The 17984-nt window shown below is 51.4% G+C and overlaps 1 protein-coding gene across 1 annotated transcript in view; it reads left to right on the top strand.

Annotated features, from left to right (window-relative positions):
• ACACB (acetyl-CoA carboxylase beta) overlaps window positions 1-16606 on the top strand; it is a 32520-nt gene extending 15914 nt beyond the window's left edge. The window contains exons 20-52 of the mRNA XM_062589721.1: window positions 173-361; window positions 527-627; window positions 797-885; window positions 969-1093; window positions 1875-1988; window positions 2065-2178; window positions 2615-2704; window positions 2877-2995; window positions 3349-3486; window positions 3988-4087; window positions 4187-4294; window positions 4500-4556; window positions 4980-5021; window positions 5133-5348; window positions 5549-5704; window positions 6366-6569; window positions 7186-7341; window positions 7755-7877; window positions 8065-8334; window positions 8696-8793; window positions 8997-9117; window positions 9364-9474; window positions 10069-10212; window positions 10312-10432; window positions 10594-10690; window positions 10960-11056; window positions 11243-11378; window positions 11860-12037; window positions 12587-12699; window positions 13620-13774; window positions 14102-14272; window positions 15172-15308; window positions 15557-16606. Coding sequence (XP_062445705.1) covers window positions 173-361; window positions 527-627; window positions 797-885; window positions 969-1093; window positions 1875-1988; window positions 2065-2178; window positions 2615-2704; window positions 2877-2995; window positions 3349-3486; window positions 3988-4087; window positions 4187-4294; window positions 4500-4556; window positions 4980-5021; window positions 5133-5348; window positions 5549-5704; window positions 6366-6569; window positions 7186-7341; window positions 7755-7877; window positions 8065-8334; window positions 8696-8793; window positions 8997-9117; window positions 9364-9474; window positions 10069-10212; window positions 10312-10432; window positions 10594-10690; window positions 10960-11056; window positions 11243-11378; window positions 11860-12037; window positions 12587-12699; window positions 13620-13774; window positions 14102-14272; window positions 15172-15308; window positions 15557-15683 — 4317 coding nt within the window. The 3' untranslated portion in view covers window positions 15684-16606. The remainder of the gene's footprint in view (window positions 1-172; window positions 362-526; window positions 628-796; window positions 886-968; window positions 1094-1874; window positions 1989-2064; window positions 2179-2614; window positions 2705-2876; window positions 2996-3348; window positions 3487-3987; window positions 4088-4186; window positions 4295-4499; window positions 4557-4979; window positions 5022-5132; window positions 5349-5548; window positions 5705-6365; window positions 6570-7185; window positions 7342-7754; window positions 7878-8064; window positions 8335-8695; window positions 8794-8996; window positions 9118-9363; window positions 9475-10068; window positions 10213-10311; window positions 10433-10593; window positions 10691-10959; window positions 11057-11242; window positions 11379-11859; window positions 12038-12586; window positions 12700-13619; window positions 13775-14101; window positions 14273-15171; window positions 15309-15556) is intronic.
• The last annotated feature ends 1378 nt before the right edge of the window (window positions 16607-17984 follow it).

Raw genomic sequence — 17984 nt, 5'->3', positions numbered from 1 at the left:
AGTACCTCAGAGTGCTGCATTCTCCTCCAGGTCCGAAGGCTATTTTTAATGGGGTTACTGGTGCAGTCAACCATGAGTGATGTAGTGGTCTTGCTGGGATGGTGAGACCTTCACCTTAGCTTTCTGGGGAGTGCTAGTGGGTGCAGGCAGTGCAGTCCTTTGTGTCCTGTAGGTGAAAGAGTGGGTGGTCAAGCTGATGAACACCCTGCGGGATCCCTCCTTGCCCCTCTTGGAGCTTCAGGAAATCATGACAAGCATTTCTGGAAGAATCCCTCTTTCTGTGGAGAAGTCGATAAGGAAGGTGATGGCGCAGTACGCCAGTAACATCACCTCTGTGCTGTGCCGATTTCCCAGCCAGCAGGTGGGTGGTATAAAGGGAAGTCTCAGCTCTCAGTTCCCCACCAACATAGTCACTGCTTCCCCTGAATTGATCTGGCCAGAGCTTTTCTTTGAGCTCTGTCCGCTGCTGAAGGCTGCACGTTGGCTGTTCCTGAATGTGTGTCCGATTGTGCCCTTGCTCTGGCAGATTGCAAACGTGCTGGACAGCCACGCAGCCACGCTGCAGAGGAAGGCAGAGCGGGAGGTCTTCTTCATGAACACACAGAGCATTGTGCAGCTGGTGCAGAGGTGAGCAGTCTTAGGGCTGTGTCCTGCCCTGACTTAGGGATGTGCCCGTGGTGCAATCTGTGAAGCCAGTGTTAATCGCAGTCTTCTCTGCTGTTACAAAGCTGCCTGCTCTGTGCAGGGAGGACTGGCTCCTCCTTGCAGCATGGTCAGACCTTCCTACTTCCACCAGGTACCGCAGCGGCATCCGGGGCTACATGAAGTCAGTTGTGCTGGACCTGCTGCGACTGTACTTGCAAGTGGAGATGCAGTTCCAGCAAGGTCAGGGAAGGAGGGGCTTCTTTGCTCCTGCTGGTGCTGGGTGGTGGCAGGGCTAATGGCACAGTGCCTGCTCTCTTCCTCAGCTCATTATGACAAGTGTGTCATCAGTCTGAGGGAACAGTACAAGCCTGACATGACCCAGGTGCTGGAGTGCATCTTCTCACATGCCCAGGTGGCAAAGAAGAACCTGCTGGTGACTATGTTAATTGTGAGTAGATGGAACAGGAGCACCCTGTGCCCAGAGATGCCAAGAAATAAAGACTTGCAGGAGGTGTCCTTGCAGGCAGTGTCCTCAAAGGCTCCTGTTTTGCCCAGGCTCCTGCTCTTTTGTAGCTGAGGCCACTTGAGGTGTTACAGAAGCAAAAGGAGTGTGTGAGTAGCTTTCTGGGCAAGGAGAGTGGATGGGACATTGCACTCTCACTTGAGGAATGGCCCAGAGTGACAGCAGCCTATGGCGCAGCAGTCACGTTGTATGGTGCTTGCTGCACACTGAAGCTTTCAGAGGCCATGGCTACCTGTCCTTATTTCATCTGCTTCACAGACAAATAAGCCAAGGCAAGCTTTAAATCCCTTCTTGCCTAGTCACTAGACTTGGGATAGGACTTGGTTGCTCCTGGGGCTTGTCCTGACTGCAGCCTTCAGGCCTGCATCCTGTTGCATCCATGTGTTGGGCTCTAAAACAAGTGGATGCTTGATAAACTGTTTTGCTTTCCTTTTTAATATATTCCTAGGGTTTGTGTTTTGTTTTCAAGCTTCTGTTCTTGATGTGTTTGGCTGCTTCATTAATAGAATATTATTTTCCCCTCTTCTGCATTGCACTTCTGTACTTGGTTTTTCAGAACAGCATTTTGCCTGTTTTTGAGACCTGAGTTTCTTCCCCATTTCCTACCCTGCCTTAGCGCAGGACCAGGGATGCAGGGGAAGGTGGTTTTTTTCTGTGGTGAATGGGAGGGACCAGCTGCTGGGTGGTTTTGCTTCTGCCCTCTTAGGACCAGTTGTGTGGCCGAGACCCCACACTGACAGATGAGCTGACTGCCATCCTCAATGAGCTGACACAGCTCAGCAAGACAGAGAACTCCAAAGTGGCGCTGCGAGCCAGACAGGTCAGCGAGCAGCGCGCTGGACCGTCGGCCTCGGCGGGCTCCCTGCATGCTCCCAGCCACCATCTCCCCCTTGCAGGTGCTGATTGCCTCTCACCTGCCATCCTATGAGCTGAGGCACAACCAGGTGGAGTCCATATTCTTGTCTGCCATCGACATGTATGGACATGAGTACTGCCCTGAAAACCTGAAGGTTAGAAATCTTTTATTTTCAACAGAGGGAATTTTGCTTTCTAGACAAGCATTTTGGTTGGCTTTGGTGAAGAAGTTCTGTCTGCAAGCCACTTAATTTTAAAACTAAGCCTGAAAGGCATTTGAAGTCTTGCAGTGTTGGTTAGTAATGTTAGTGTGGGTGCAGACTAGAAGAGATGATGTGCTGATTGTTGCCAATTAAGACCATGTCCCCTCCTCTTCTGCTCCCCACTGTTTGGAGAGAGCAGGGATCACACAAGTTTTTCTCAGGGCAAGCTGATGCTGGGTGTCTAGAAGGACCTCAAAGGGCTGGTCATTCTCCAGTCCTCATGTCTGGACTGGAGTAATGCAAGTGGGACATCCTTTCCCCGTGGATGTAGTAGGGTGTGGGGTGGTCCCATCTCATCCTTGCTCTGAATTTTATTTTTTTCCCTTAGAAATTGATCCTCTCAGAAACAACCATCTTCGACGTGCTTCCCATTTTCTTCTACCACACCAACCAGGTGGTGCGCATGGCAGCGCTGGAGGTAAGGGCCAGAGGGGACTCTTCTTGATAAGCCAGGTGGGACCCAGCAGGATCATGCTTGCCACCAAGAGAGCTGTGACCTCGTCACAGCCGCTGTGTCCTGTCGTGGTTGCTGCACACAAGGAGAGGGCACCTGCAATTTTAACCTTCCTCCTTCCCCATCTTTTCTTCAGGTGTACGTGAGACGTGGGTATATCGCTTATGAGCTGAACAGCCTGCAGCACCGCCAGCTCTCAGATGGCACCTGTGTGGTGGAGTTTCAGTTCATGCTGCCATCATCCCATCCAAATCGGTAGGAGAGGTCATCCCGCAGTCTCTAACCTGGTTCTGCCAGTCCCTAGCTTTGCTGATGGACATGATCCTTTTTGCAAAGTTAATTCACTTTTCTTTGTTTCCACTAAGCAAGAGGGCTTTCAGAGGAAACTAATAACCCTTCCTCAGACTGAGCTCAGACTTCCCTGAACTGGCTTTAATTAAAGGCTCTCTCTGCTTTTCTGTTGTGGGCAAGCAGTCTGACTGTTGTCCAAGTAAATGCCCATATAAACGAGTGGTGTTGCCTGCCTGACCAGTTCCCGTGACTGCTCTTGCGTTGGCAGAGTAGTGGTGCCTCTCCGTGTCTGATGGCTGCCTTGTTCCCCCGCGCAGGATGTCTGTCCCCGTCAGCATCTCGAACCCGGACTTGGCCCGGCACAGCACTGAGCTGTTTATGGACAGTGGCTTTTCTCCCCTGAGTCAGAGGATGGGAGCTATGGTTGCCTTTGACAGATTTGAGGATTTTACAAGGTAGGCAGGCAGAGGAGCTGTGCCCAAGCCAGTCCTTTGCATGTACCTTTTTAGAGCTGCTGCAGTCATTGTAGGGTAGAATTTAGTGGAAGACCCAAAGCCACTGGCAGCTGGGCAACACTCAGTCAGTGGTCAGAGGCAGGTGATATTTTCAGCATGACAGTTACTTAGTGAGGACACAGTATGTCATCTGGTCGTGTGGAAATTCATGCAGTTCCTGCAGGCCTGGGAGGTGCTTGCCTGGCGTTCATGAAGTATCTGTGTCATAAAATACAAGCACTTCAGAACTGTATTTCATGATTTTTGGATCTGGCCACTTTTTGGTAGAGCACAGTGCTCAGTGAGGAAATCCAGGATCACAGGCTGGCTCAACTGGGTGTCTTGTTAGTATTTGAACCCCTGCTATTGCGAGTTCTTGAAACTGTTGCCTTTGGCATGACATGGTATGGAAGTGCTGACTTGTCACCCTGTCCCTCATCCACTCGGTTTGGGTCCTGGCAGGAACTTCGATGAAGTGATCTCCTGCTTCGCAGACCCACCTGTAGAGAGCTCCCTGTTTAGTGAGGCAAGAGCCACCATCTATGATGAAGAGGACTCCAAGGTGTGTGTGATGCTGCTGCTGAGGCCCCTCAGGGAGGTGCAGGACAGCAGTGGTGCCTGAGCCAAAACACGAAGATTTATTGTGGGGTTTCATTGCCAGAATGTCCGAGAGGAGCCAATCCATATCCTCAACATTGTGCTCAGATGGGCAGACCACCTGGAGGATGAAGAGCTGGTGCCAGTCTTCAGAGCCTTTGCCCAATCTAAGGTCTGTTGCACAGCTGTAGACCTTGCATATGTGTAGTACTTTGAAGCCCTTTTGAAGGCTACGTTAGCACACCAGTGGTGGCCTACTGTTTTTTTTTTTTTGTTGTTTGTTTGTTTCTTTTGCTTCCTTGGTGAAGGTATTTTAACCTTTTGAGGTTGGTGGAGGTCTTTCCTGTGTCATGACACTGTCTTCTGTTTCCATGTAGAAAAACGTCCTTGTTGACTATGGTCTGCGGAGAATCACGTTTTTAATTGCCCAGCAGGTCAGTAGAAATAGAAACAGAACTGCTAAGTGGCAGAGTTACTTTAGAAGCATGCTTTATCTCTGTATCTGTAAGGGTCAGCAAGTAGTTATTAGTATCTAATAGAGTATTGTGTGACAGCTGCAACCAAACATTAGGAGGAAAAGCTAGGAATTAATAAGCCAGTGAATGATCTAGCTCCTGTATTAGCATGTATGCTGCTAATATCCTTAGTAATATGATTCTTGCTTTGTTCGCTTCATAACTTTTCCTTTAAAAGGCATGCATTACTTCCAGTTTCCTCCCCTTTTGGGGAAGGAGGAAACCTGTAGGGTTTCCCTTCTTGCTGCTCTTGTGAATTTACTGAAAATCAGAAAAAGCCTCTGCCTGCCTCTAATGCCAGTATTCACATGCCACTGTATTGTCTTTCTGTTTTTGCTCTAGAGAGAATTCCCAAAGTTTTTTACATTCAGAGCGAGAGATGAGGTAAGAGCCGTTGACCAGAGATGTAACAAGATCCAAGACCATTCTGGAATTGGAGTCTGTCTCCATGTCACCTGGCAAGGAGCTTGCTCACTCTCCTCCACTATGTAACAGTTTGCAGAGGATCGCATTTATCGGCACCTAGAGCCAGCCCTGGCCTTCCAGCTGGAGCTGAGCCGCATGCGTAACTTTGACCTGACCGCTATTCCCTGCGCCAACCACAAGATGCACCTCTACCTGGGGGCTGCTAAAGTGCAGGCAGGCACCGAGGCCACCGACTACCGGTTTTTCATCCGTGCCATTGTACGACACTCAGATCTAATCACCAAGGCAAGGTGACATGGGGTCCCAAACCCCTGGTTGTGCAGTGGAAATGGATATGTCACTGCTTTGCTGGGACCTGTGTGGGGGTGGGAGAGGCTGAGGCTGCGGTTTGCTCACCCTGAGTACTTTGATGGAAGCAACTCTACCTTGAGCACAGAGGTTTTTCTGCCCCATGCATGAGCACCCTCATGCCCTCTGTGCTGCAGGAGGCCTCCTTCGAGTACCTGCAGAATGAGGGTGAGCGACTCCTCCTGGAAGCAATGGACGAGCTGGAGGTGGCCTTCAGCAACACGACTGTCCGCACTGACTGTAACCACATCTTCCTCAATTTTGTGCCAACAGTTGTCATGGACCCTTTCAAGGTGATTTTCTTGGTGGTCCCGCTTCCCTTTGTGATATGGGGCTCACCTGCCCCTTTGTAAAGCATCTGTGCCCAGAGGCACCTTCAAGCCGCTTCGCAAAGGGTGTATGGCTAGAAGTGTCTTGGTGCAGCACTGATCTGAGGATCGAGATTTCATCCTTGGTACCACTGAGCAGACAGGCTGCTGGCCCTTCACCATGCTGGGAGGCCCTGCCTTGGCAGGGGGATGGATTCAGCAGCCCTTGAGAGGCCCCTGCAGCTTATTTTCTGAGTCACACCTTTGCTGTCTGTAGGGGACAGAGAGGCTGTTTGCTGGGGAGGTGCTAAAATTTCCTGCTTAGGACTTGATTGGTGCTTTATGTAAAGGCTTAGACAAATGGGCAGCTTGCTGGTGGTGTGAGGGTAGGTAGCAGGCTCCTCTCCCCCAGTAGGACACAGCCTGAAAGAGGAGTTTAGTGTCCATTCAGGCAAACATGGGGCATCATTTTTCCTAATTCCTAACAGAGGAGGAAAGGGCTTGCCCAGAGCAAATCTGAAGTGGCTCTTTGGGGTGGAGATACAACGGGCTTGCTCTGGGCTTGAGTTTGCTGTGTCCCGAGCCATGCAAAGGACACAGATGTTCCCTGACATGGATACTCAGCCATCTGCTCTCCTGCACCCAGATCGAGGAGTCAGTGCGCTCCATGGTGATGCGCTACGGGAGCCGGCTCTGGAAGCTCCGGGTCCTGCAGGCCGAGGTGAAGATCAACATCCGGCTGACACCGACCATGACAGCGATTCCCATCCGCCTCTTCCTGACCAATGAGTCTGGCTACTACCTGGACATCAGCATATACAAGGAAGTGAGGGACCTCGGCACTGGGAACGTGAGTGCCGTGTAGATGCTGGTAGCTAGCAGAAACCCGACCGTGAGCGCCCAGTCCCTGAAACACTCCCACCTTGCAGCACTGCTTTAGCAGCTGGTGTTCCTCTATTCAAGCACAAGCAAGCATCTGCTATGGTGAAGTATTTGAGGACTTCTGCAGAAACTACCCCATACCTGATCGGTCTCCCAGAGCCTAGAGATACCAGCCTGCCCATACAGCAGCATTTCCAGGGCCTGCCAGATTTTATCCCCGTGCATTGCAGCCATTTGGACACCTCAGAGCAATGCTCTGCTCCAGAAGTCGTGCTGAGCCCCTGGGCTGTTGCTGGGGTGTAACCAGGCAGCTTTTGGTCTGGGAGACAGAGGGGTAGCATTTGGGTCTTACTAGTACTCATAACATAGTGATTTTGCGTGCAGTCTGTCCCCTCAGTAAGGAAATGTGGGATGGAAAATCATGCTGTTATTTGGACAGGTAGAGCCATGGACATGGGGAGCTTGGCCGGGCAGATCTAACCAGCGTTCTGGGCCACATGAGGCTCTTGCACCTTAACTGTGCAGAGAGCAATTTGCCTGCATGCTGCAGGAGAAGGGCCAACTGTCTCTGACTTTCTTCCCAGATCATGTTTCAGTCCTATGGAGATAAGCAAGGGCCGCAGCATGGGATGCTCATTAACACGCCATATGTCACTAAGGACCTGCTTCAGGCCAAGCGGTTCCAGGCACAGACCTTGGGCACCACGTACGTGTATGACTTCCCGGAAATGATCAGGCAGGTGAGTCCAGACTGAGCTGAAAGAGATTACAAATTGTTTAACTTTTTTTTCTGTTCCTCCCTCCCTAGATTTTCCTGTGTGGATTAAAAAAAAAACTCTCTCCTGTTTTGATAAAGGAAAAAAAGAGGGGGGAACTAACAAGACCAAACCCTCATATTTTTGGTTGTATGAAGTACTTCTAAACAAATTCCTAACTCTTGCAATTTGACATAGTTGTGCTAATGGAGGGTGTGAGCTGGAGAGCTGTGCGCAATGAAGAGTGCAGCAGGTTGAGGTCTCTCCGTGGCTCCAGCTCCCTTTTCATTCATATGAAGTCCCATGTTGCTAAAGGAGTAGGTGTCTGCAGTCAGCAATGGCTTTGGAGCTGCTGCAGCCCCAGTGTTTTCAACTTGTCCTGTGTGGTGTCTCTGCAGGCTCTCTTCAAGCTATGGGGCTCCACAGAACTGTACCCCAAGGATGTCCTGACTTACACTGAGCTGGTGCTGGACTCTCAGGGGCAGCTGGTGCAGATGAACAGGCTCCCTGGAGGGAATGAGGTAACGGCAAATGAACTGGGAACAGAGGGAGAGAGCAGAGCGGGGGAAAGCTGTGCTGTGGCTTCCTACTTCCAGCAGTGTTTAGCCTACATGGGATGCTCTTCAAGTTGAAATGGTGTGTTGGCTCAGCGCTGACTCTTCTTGTCTGGAGCAGCCTGCCATGTGACCTTGTACTGTTTCGGGGCAGGTTGGGATGGTTGCTTTCAAAATGAAGCTGAAGACCCCTGAGTATCCGAAAGGCCGGGACATCGTGCTCATCTGCAATGACATCACGCACAAGATCGGCTCCTTCGGGCCGGAGGAGGACTTGCTCTTTCTCAGAGCCTCAGAGCTGGCCCGCGCTGAAGGCATTCCCCGCATCTACATCGCTGCCAACAGCGGAGCCCGGATTGGCTTTGCGGATGAGATAAAGCACATGTTCCAGGTGGCCTGGGTGGACCCTGCAGACCCGTACAAGGTGTGCACCTCCCCTCCTGCAATCAGAAGATAACAAAGGACTTATTTGGGGAAGGCTCAGAGCTAAACTGGGAGGTGAAACTCCTACTGTGGGATCATCTGAGACCACATAGTACTGGAGGGTGAGCACATGTGCACACCCAGTGCTACCGGAGTGGTTACTCCGTTTTCTCCATTGGGATGGGAATAAAGGTGCCTCTGCTGGCACGGCTCCTCTGGCATTGCTTGTCTGCCCGTGTTCCCTACTGCAGCATCACTGCGCAGGGTGGGTTTGGGTTGGGGTGTGGGTTTGGAGGGGTGCTGTGTCCCTCACAAGCACGTCTGCAGGGGGTTCTGCAATTCATCCTCATCTTCACTTTCAGGGGTTCAAGTATCTGTACCTGACTCCCCAGGACTACACGAGGATTAGCTCCATGAACTCGGTGCACTGTGAGCATGTCGAAGAAGGGGGAGAGTCCAGGTGAGTTGTCGCTGTCTCACCTGGTTCACACCTAAGGCAGGCAGGCTGCGGCGCCTGACAGAGTGGCTCCTGTGGCTTGCTTTGTGCCTGCAACGAGATCCAGGCCTTTTGCATCCTGACTTGGCATCCTGCTGAACGAGTCATGGCAACTGAGTGCTTTCCCTTGTCCTATCTTTGGCACCGTGCCTCTGCCTGCCTTGCAGGTATGTCCTCATGGACATCATCGGGAAAGAGAACGGATTTGGGGTGGAAAACCTGAGAGCTGCTGGTACCATCGCTGGGGAGTCCTCTCGAGCTTATGAAGAAATAGTGACCATTAGCATGGTATAGCCTTTGAACCCTTCCCCTGTTCTATTCTTCCTAGAAAAGGATGCTGCTCTTGTACTTGCTTTTAGGATCACCCTGGGGGGGGGGACTAACAGGATGTGACAAGTGACCTGGCAAAACTGAGTCACCCCACTGTACCAACACCTGCAGAGTCGGGAGGGAACACGTAGTTCTAGTGCTTACTGATTATTCTGCAACCCTTTTTCCCTGATAATTCTGCATATCCTCGTCTGTGTGCCCCAGGTGACATGTCGTGCCATTGGGATTGGCGCTTACCTGGTGAGACTGGGCCAGCGTGTTATCCAGGTGGAGAATTCCCACATCATCCTCACCGGAGTTACAGCTCTCAACAAGGTAACGTGTGCTTCGGCCACATTATCTTCCTTGAGTCTACGTGTTCCACTGCTAAAGGAGGCTGTTCCTTCCCACCGTGAGCCCTATCTCTTGGGAAAAGGTGGTAGTTAACTCAGCATTGCTTCATGGGATGTGTCTGGGGAAGCGTGTGGGAGAAGTACAACTGGGCTGGTTTTGGTGATGAGGAAGTTATAAAATTGCTGCCTAGCACCTGTGTGATACTGCTTTACAGGCCAGGTCAACCTGTGTTCCTCTGTCCTGCCTCATTGCCGGGCAGAGAGGCTGAGCAGCAGGGTCGCAAAGCTGCTTGTTCAGCTCCTGTCTGAGCATCCTGGGCAGGACTCAGCTCCAGGCAGAATCTTACTAGTCTGAAACATGATTTGAAACCTTAGTTAAACTGATGCAAAAGGCACTTGCTCTTTAACTTTTTAACATGGGTCTTTGTAGTTTAACATCTGCCTGATACATAGAGTTTAAATTCAGCTTCAAAACGGAGGGCATGTACTTGTGCAAAAGTTTGACTTAAATTGGACTAGGAAGAGTTGCTTCTGCTTTAGCAGAGTGAGGTATATTTCTGTTAATAATTTTGACTAGGTTTTAGGACGTGAAGTTTACACATCCAATAACCAGCTGGGAGGCGTGCAGATCATGCACAATAACGGTGTTTCCCACATCACAGTGCCAGATGATTTTGAGGGTGTCTATACCATTCTACAGTGGCTTTCGTACATGCCAAAGGTAGGTGGGTGCTTCAAGATGGCAACGTGGGAGTGTAAATCTTCACTGTTACTGGAGTAGCTGGCTGATGACCTGCACTTTGGGACTTTCTCCTTACAGGATAACCGTAGCCCGGTGCCTGTCGCTACCATAAGTGACCCCATTGAAAGAGAAATAGATTTTGTCCCTTCCAAAGTCCCCTATGATCCCAGATGGATGCTGGCAGGGAGACCACATCCAAGTAAGTGAGGGCAACCCGAGACCACTGCAGCAACTCTCCTGTATGCTTTTTGTGGCAGTAAAATCCTCTGGGCCTTTGCAGGTGGTAGTTATTGCTGTGTGGCTGGGCAGAGAGCATCCTGCACTCACCTCTTTGGCTTTTCTCTTACTCTGCCTCTGCAGCTCTCAAGGGAAGCTGGCAGAGTGGCTTCTTTGACCAAGGCAGCTTCATGGAGATCATGAGGCCCTGGGCTCAGACGGTCGTGGTTGGCAGAGCAAGGTATCGGGGCAAACCTGAGGCTCTCAGAGGGTTGCTTGCCGCCTGGGCCCGTGAGCTCCCGCTGAGCTCTGTAGCTTGGAGATGCTCACATGCAGCAGCTGGCCCTTTCCAGCTGCCTTCTCCGGGGGAAGGGGCATCGGCACTGCCGAGAGCCCTTGAGGCCATGCCCTAGCACCACTTTCAGGATGGGGAGGAGGGAGATCCCTCTGGCTGGGGCACAGCGTGGGGGGAGAACTGGCCTCTGCTGAGGCTGCCCTGCCTTGTTGCAGGTTGGGAGGCCTCCCTGTAGGCGTCATTGCTGTTGAGACCCGCGCTGTGGAGGTGACGATACCAGCCGACCCTGCTAACCCGGACTCGGAGGCAAAGGTGTGAGGGGGGGATGGAGGAGAAAGGAGAGAGGAGGAGGAAAGCCTGCTTGGCCTAATCCTTCTACATGCCTTGATTCTCTTTCAGAACTGATGAAATCAGTGGTGCTTGGTCAACTTAATTTTCTTCCATTTTTTTCGCACTGTGGGTTACTGACCTGATTGCTCCTGCTTGCCTCTTTTTCAGATAATCCAGCAGGCTGGGCAGGTATGGTTTCCTGACTCAGCTTTTAAAACTGCCCAAGCTATTCGGGACTTCAACCGGGAGCATCTCCCTCTGATGATCTTCGCCAACTGGCGAGGGTTCTCCAGTGGCATGAAAGGTACCAGGCGTGGGGCTGGCCCCTGAGGAGCAGTGACCACGATGCCCTGGCCATGCCCCGGGGCTCCTGGGGATGTGCGAGTCAGCTTGTCCAGGCTTGCTGTCTTGCTCGCGCCCGCCAGGGACGTGGGGTTGGGCCGGGGAGGAGGTGACGCAGCATTGCTGGGATGCAGGTCCCAGGGTTTGGTGACTTCCTGCTGGGCTGGTTTTGCGGGGCTTATTTCAATTCTCTGATGGAGAAAAGAGCTTTGAGCAGCTAGATCAAAAAGGCTGATGTGCTTTAGAGCAATACTGGTGAGCCCTGGTGCTCTCAGGGAAGAAGGAGAGGGGCAACTGTGGGATGTGAAAGAGGTTAGCACTTTTACAGAGAACAGGGGAGCATGGCCTGGGTGTTAGAGCAGCACAGCTCGCTGCACCACGCTTGCCCTGGTGCCAGCAGTAGCTGTGGGAGCGCCCGGTTGCTGAGTCCCCTTGGCTTTCAGACATGTATGACCAGATGCTGAAATTTGGCGCATCCATCGTCGACAGCATCAGGGATTTTAAACAGCCCGTCCTGGTCTACATCCCGCCGCACGCAGAACTGCGGGGAGGCTCCTGGGTGGTCATCGACTCCACTATTAACCCGCTGTACGTGGAGCTCTACGCAGACAAGGAGAGCAGGTCAGCATCCCGGTGCCTCTGCGTGCGTCTGAAATACCTGTGTGTCCTCCGCAGCTTACGCATAGAGAAATTAAAGCCAGTGCGTGGTCTCTGCAGAGTCATAGTCCCACATGGAGAGACCTCGGATCACTGGAGATTTCTAAATTTTTTTTTTTTCTTTCCCAACCCTTCAGTTGATAAGAGCCATCAACTTAAAGTTCTTGAATTCCTAGAGAGCAACTTCCTAGGTATTTCACTGGAGATACTGTCCTAGGACTGGTGAAGGCTGCGGGGGAGTAAATACTTTGTTCTTTTGGGGTGGTCGGAGGCCTTTTCTTTAAACTGACCTAATGCACACTAGAACAGATTGTAAGAAGTGGGAATATAGACAAGAATCCACAGTCTGGAAAGAAAACCCTTTTAGATTTTTCTCTGTTCTTAATTCTTAAAAGTGAGAGTTGTTTACTGTAATATTTAGTTGTTCTTCATTGCTGACAGTTAAGTCTTATCCCAGGATTTATTTTCCTCATGCAGAGGCCAGTCCTTGCTTTAAAGAACTTTTTTTTCCAGAGGTGGCATTTTGGAGCCTGAAGGAACAGTAGAGATCAAATTCAGGAAGAAAGATTTGGTGAAGACCATGAGAAGGATCGATGCAGTTTATGCAAGGCTTGTTGAGCAGCTGGGTAAGAGAGGAGTGTTTTAGCTTGTGTTGCTAGGTAGTGGTACATTCAAACATGAGGCTCAAACATTAAGGTGCCACTGCAGGCGCTCGGGAACTCCTTTTTTAGTGTTTGTTTCTTTGTGAAAATTTTTCACAATTTTTCTGATAATGGAACCCTCTAAGTGGACGTAGTGGTGCTTTCCTGGGCTTTGCAGAGGGTGCTGGAATCTGTTCTGGAACCACAGCAACTGCTCCCGTGCTTTGAGATAAAGAACAACTGACAGCCCTGCTGCATTGGTGCTAAATGGGACAACAAATAATCATTTTGGAGCTGGACAGAGGCTGCCTTTAATACACTGGGTCTCCTTTTGCCCTATGTGATCGACTTCTGTCTGCAGCCAATGATGGAGTGTGAACAGCTGAGCTATAGGTTGATTTGCTTATGTTCCTCATGCGTTCCCTTCCACCCCACTAAAAAACAGTCCCTGCCAAAGTCCAAAGCCCTCTTAGCAAGGTGACTGTGACGCCATCTCCTTCTTCTCTTGCACTGGACATGGCAGAACCCCTTAATGACCTGGCATTTTCTCTGGCTGGTCTCTGGGCAAGGGTGTAAATGTGCCAAAGCCCAAGGGGTGTCACTTGGGAAGTCCCATTCCCTCAGGAGGGCAGTAGGGATAGAAATGGGGAATCCCAGATCTGCGTTAGCTTGGGAAGCTGCGTGGGTGCAGGAGGTGCCTCCTACCGAGCAGCTTGGGCAGTGCGTGCAGAGCGGCTACGGTTGAGCTCACCTTATGTCGTGTTCAGTGGTAGAATACAGGTGCTTTTAAATAAGTTTTCTATTGAAACAGCAGCAGAAAATGCCGTCAGGCTGGCTGCTGCGCGGCGCCTCGGTGGCGGTGAGTGAGGCCGGTGGGCTGTTCAGCAGTGTGTCCCTGGGTGCAGGTACGCCCAAGCTGTCGGATGCGGAGCGCACGGAGCTGGAGAAGCAGCTCAAGGCCCGGGAGGAGCTGCTGCTGCCCATGTACTACCAGGTGGCCGTGCACTTCGCTGACCTGCACGACACCCCAGGCCGCATGCAGGAGAAAGGCGTCATTACGGTGAGCAAGGGCGCTTGGCTCGCTCATTCAGCGTTGGTGGGGTTGGCAGCGCGTTGGTCCTGTGGCAGATCTCGGCTCAGGGTAATCTTTTGCAGCTGCGGCATGAAGTTGGAAGGGCAATTCCCCAGGCCTGCAGCTTGATGTGCTGTTTCTGCTGCAGGTGTTGCTCTCTGCTCCAGCCCATGCTGGCTGGCAGACCTGCCCTGCACCCTCTCGGCACCAGGGGCAAGACCTGTGAGCAAGCGATAGCTGCACATCAGCTGTTCTTCCTTCCTGGAGCATTTTCTACAAAGCATGACCCCAAGCCCTGTCCCCTCATTTTTTCAGGACATCCTGGAGTGGAAGAACGCCCGCTCGTTCCTCTACTGGCGGCTGCGACGGCTGCTCCTGGAGGAGGTGGTGAAGGCAGAGATCCTCAAGGCAAACAGCGAGCTGAGCCACATCCACATCCAGTCGATGCTGCGGCGCTGGTTCATGGAGACAGAAGGAGCTGCAAAGGTACCGCGAGCCTCGGCTTCCTGAGATGTCCATGCCCCTGATGCCTGGGCACCTGCCACGGTGGTCCCGGTCCCGCTGAGGGCAGCTGCCTCGCTCTGTGTTCGCATGGGTGTTCCACCTGTGCTTCCTCTTGGGTTTAAACATGGAATAGGAATTGCTGTTCTGCAGCTAGTGTCAGGGTGAGTGTGTAAGCAGTCCTGAAACTGGGACTGTCTCTTCAAATCAGTTGGTATCAGTTGGATGCAGGTGTTCAACTGTAGCAAGATGGCCCCAAAAGTCACTTAAGATGGCCTGCATCTTAATTTCTGCCATCAGAAAGAACTTCCCAGTGCAGGAATGAGAGACTTCTGGCATTTGCATTTGAGCGGTGCTGTCTGCCCCCAGGTGTACATACAGTGACTTACAAAGCTCCCCAGGTAAAGTGTGTACTTCATGAGCTGGAAAATGAGTGGCTGAAGGGCAGGCACAAGTAAATATGTTTTATCTTAATATTTTGCATTTTAAACAGTCCATAAAGCTTTCATGAGTTTTGATTTCCAAACTGAACCTTTTCCTCACTGACCTTTATGCTGGACTAGAGAAGAGCAAAGAGCCGAGGGGGGAGCAGTGCGGTGCCGTTGGCTCTGCTTTCCGTAGCTGTCCTTGTCAGGAGCTCAGTGCCTGGGAGGAAGATGAAACAAAGGTGACCCTGAGAGAGGACTTTAAGGGAAGGAATTAGGGAACTGGAATGCAAGAAATGATTTGAAAACCTCTGTAAACACATCCATGCAGGACTGGGAACTGTAGTCCAGATGTCTGGCTGTGTAACGAGAGGAAAAAGCATGGAACATAGGAGGAGGAGGGGGAGGCAGGCTGGGGGGGACCTGGGAGCCGCCTCCCCATGGTGCTGCCCTCCCTAGGGCTACCTCTGGGACAACAACCAGGTGGTGGTGGAATGGCTGGAGAAGCACCTGCAGGAGGATGGTGACACCCAGTCGGCCATTCGAGAGAACATCAAGTACTTGAAGCGGGACCACGCTCTCAAGCAGATCCGGAAGTGAGTGGCTGAGGGCGCTCGGGAGCTGCGTCGTGAAAAGCCCCGCGACGCGTGAGAGGTGCTGTTGGCTGCACTAAGGCAACGTCAGCACCTCCTGGGCTGGGAACAGCGCGTGGCCGAGACGAGGCTGATCTTGCTTAGGCTACGAAACCGTCCGACTGGAACGTATTGTTTCTCTGAGCCGTGCTCAGCGGCCGGCGCGCTGACCGTGCTGCAGTGACAGCTGTGCTCTCCTGTCTGCCTTGCAGCTTGGTCCAAGCAAACCCCGAGCTCGCCGTGGACTGCATCATCCAGATGGCTCAGCACATCAGCCGTGCACAGAAGGCCCAGATCGCCCGTCTCTTATCGACGGTGGATAATTCCAGCCCGTCCTGATCCGGGAGGCTGCAGGGCAACTGCCACAGGGCAGGAGGGGCACGTGGATAAGCTGCTACTCTGAGAGCAGGCATGGCTCTCCACCAAGTACTCGGCCCTTGAGCTGAAGCCTTAGACTCATATTGCGTGCCTAAACAAAGGCTGCCAGTATTTGCATTTTAAACTATGAAGATGGTCGCTCCATCCACGTGGCAGTCCTGCTGGTACTGAGGCTGGAGTTGATACAAGTTCATTACAGGGGCAGTTTTGCAGAAGTTAATGTTGGCCTAAGCAGGTCCCTGGAGCCTTGCAGCTGGGGACATCCTAGAAGATGGTTTTATAAGGAATTTAAAATCTTTTACTCTGTTTTAATTGCAAGTACTGGCATTAATCTTTAAAGCAAACATCAGTTGGACACATTTCACAAGTGAATGGAGCCGGAAGCACAAATGAAGTGGCACAGGCATCACCAGGGAGTCACGTCAAGGAGGAGGCCTCTGTACTGCTGGGTGTTGTGGCTGGCTGTGTACCAGCACAAGGAAATCTTGTTTAAGAAACAGACTGATGTTTTAAAAATAAACTAAGCAACTGTGAGGAGCAATTTGTGTCATTCTTCCCCTTGTTTGGGAGTGATCAGTAGATGTAATTATGACCAGCTGATGGCCAGGAAAGGACTTGATCAAAGCCATGTCTTCAGCCTCTCTTTTTCACCTGTTGCCAATGAGCTGTGTTTGTAGCTGTTGCAGTGGAAATAGCAGCAGGGCCACCATGATTTGACCAGGACACAGCAGGGAGCTGAACTATCTGTTCCTCTCTTCAGTTTCATATCCTTTTCTGTCTCGTGCCACAGCTTCTTCGGATGTTTTCAGCCTGTGGCTGCCATGGCCGCAGGAGAGGAAGGAGAACGTGGCTCCGGCTCTGCCTGCCCCAGGACGTCTGAGTGACCCGTTTCCTCCGTTGAACCACGAAGCAGTGGTGAGCTCTTCATCTGCTTGCGCTTCATCTGTACCTTGTTCCCAGGTGGCCTTTAATCAGTTTGGATCGTGTAGTGGAAGAGTAGGTTGAATCTGTGCTTTCCCATGTCTTTAGCCATGTAACTTGCGGTGTGAGTGCACCATTTCACCAGGGTAGGCTGAGCTTTGCCTCTGGGAGGGAGATGGGGAAGCGTTATGGCAAGGAAAAGCACAGGTGCCTGTTCCAGGTGCCGTGCCGGCATTTCCGTGATGCGGCAGCATTGCCCACCTACCTCCTCGGTCCCTTTTGAGCAGATTGAAGGGAATGGCGGTGCTCGCTGGGCCGGGGGCTCCTGCCAGTGCCCCGGGGAGGCTTCTCTGCTGTGGAGGTGAAAAGGGAGCTATTTGAATGCTTTCTGGTTTGAAAGGTGTTACTGCACTTTGTCACGGAAAGGAGGGTGTGGAAGCTCACTGTAGGCTGGAAATATCCAGCCAAGGTACTGACAATAAAGTGACCACGGTTCTCAAGGAAAGTTTCCTGACTTCTGTTTCTTTTGTTGTGCTATAAAACATGGAGGATCTGAGAAGTGGATCCAGAGCAGAGATCTCTGCTGCTAAGTGTAGTGCTCTTCCCTGGAGGGCAGAAACTATTTCTGTGCAGAGCATCCCACCCCACCTTTGAACTCCCTAAACCAGAGTCTTTCCATGAATTTCGGTACAGAGGGTTTTTTTTTTCAGGAGGATGTTAAGTGGAAAAGAATTCATGCATTAAATACTTGTAAAATGTTATTCTTCTGGTAGATTTGAGCCAGGAAAAAAAAGCAGAGACTTAGCAGCACATCTGTCACATGGAGAGTTCTGTAGGAAACGTAGCGCAGTGGCATTTCATTGCTTCCTGAGTATCCAGTGAAAAGGAGCAACGCTCAGGGGCTGGGATCCCTGCAGTTTAATTTCTGGCTTGCTGAGTGAAATGAAACAAGTAGCTCAGCTTTCTATGACTTTCTTTTCCACCTGTAACAGAAGGGTAATACCCACCCTAGCCCTTAGCTTGAACACAGTGGTGTGTCTGTAAATACAATGAAGCCAGAGGAGAGGTGATCTTTTTGAAGGAAACCCTTACTTCCGTTTGCAGGGAGGTGTAACAAATGTTTTGTGAATGCTTTTCTTTTAGTAGTGGCTTTTAAACTTGCCTTGTGTTTAAGAGAAGAGTCTGCTCCTTCTCAGCACACTTGGACAGTAGAGCTGAAGTCAAGCGTATTTGAGCTCTGTCCGTTCCACAGAACAGTTGGGGTTGGAAGGGACCTCTGGAGATCATCTAGTCCAACCCCCTGCTCATGCAGGGGCGCCTAGAGCACGTTGCACAGGATTG

Source organism: Rhea pennata, chromosome 17 (assembly GCF_028389875.1).
Source record: "Rhea pennata isolate bPtePen1 chromosome 17, bPtePen1.pri, whole genome shotgun sequence".
Lineage (NCBI taxonomy): Eukaryota > Metazoa > Chordata > Aves > Rheiformes > Rheidae > Rhea > Rhea pennata.
The sequence above is the reverse complement of the archived record's forward strand: the minus strand, read 5'-3'. Positions and strand labels throughout refer to the sequence as shown.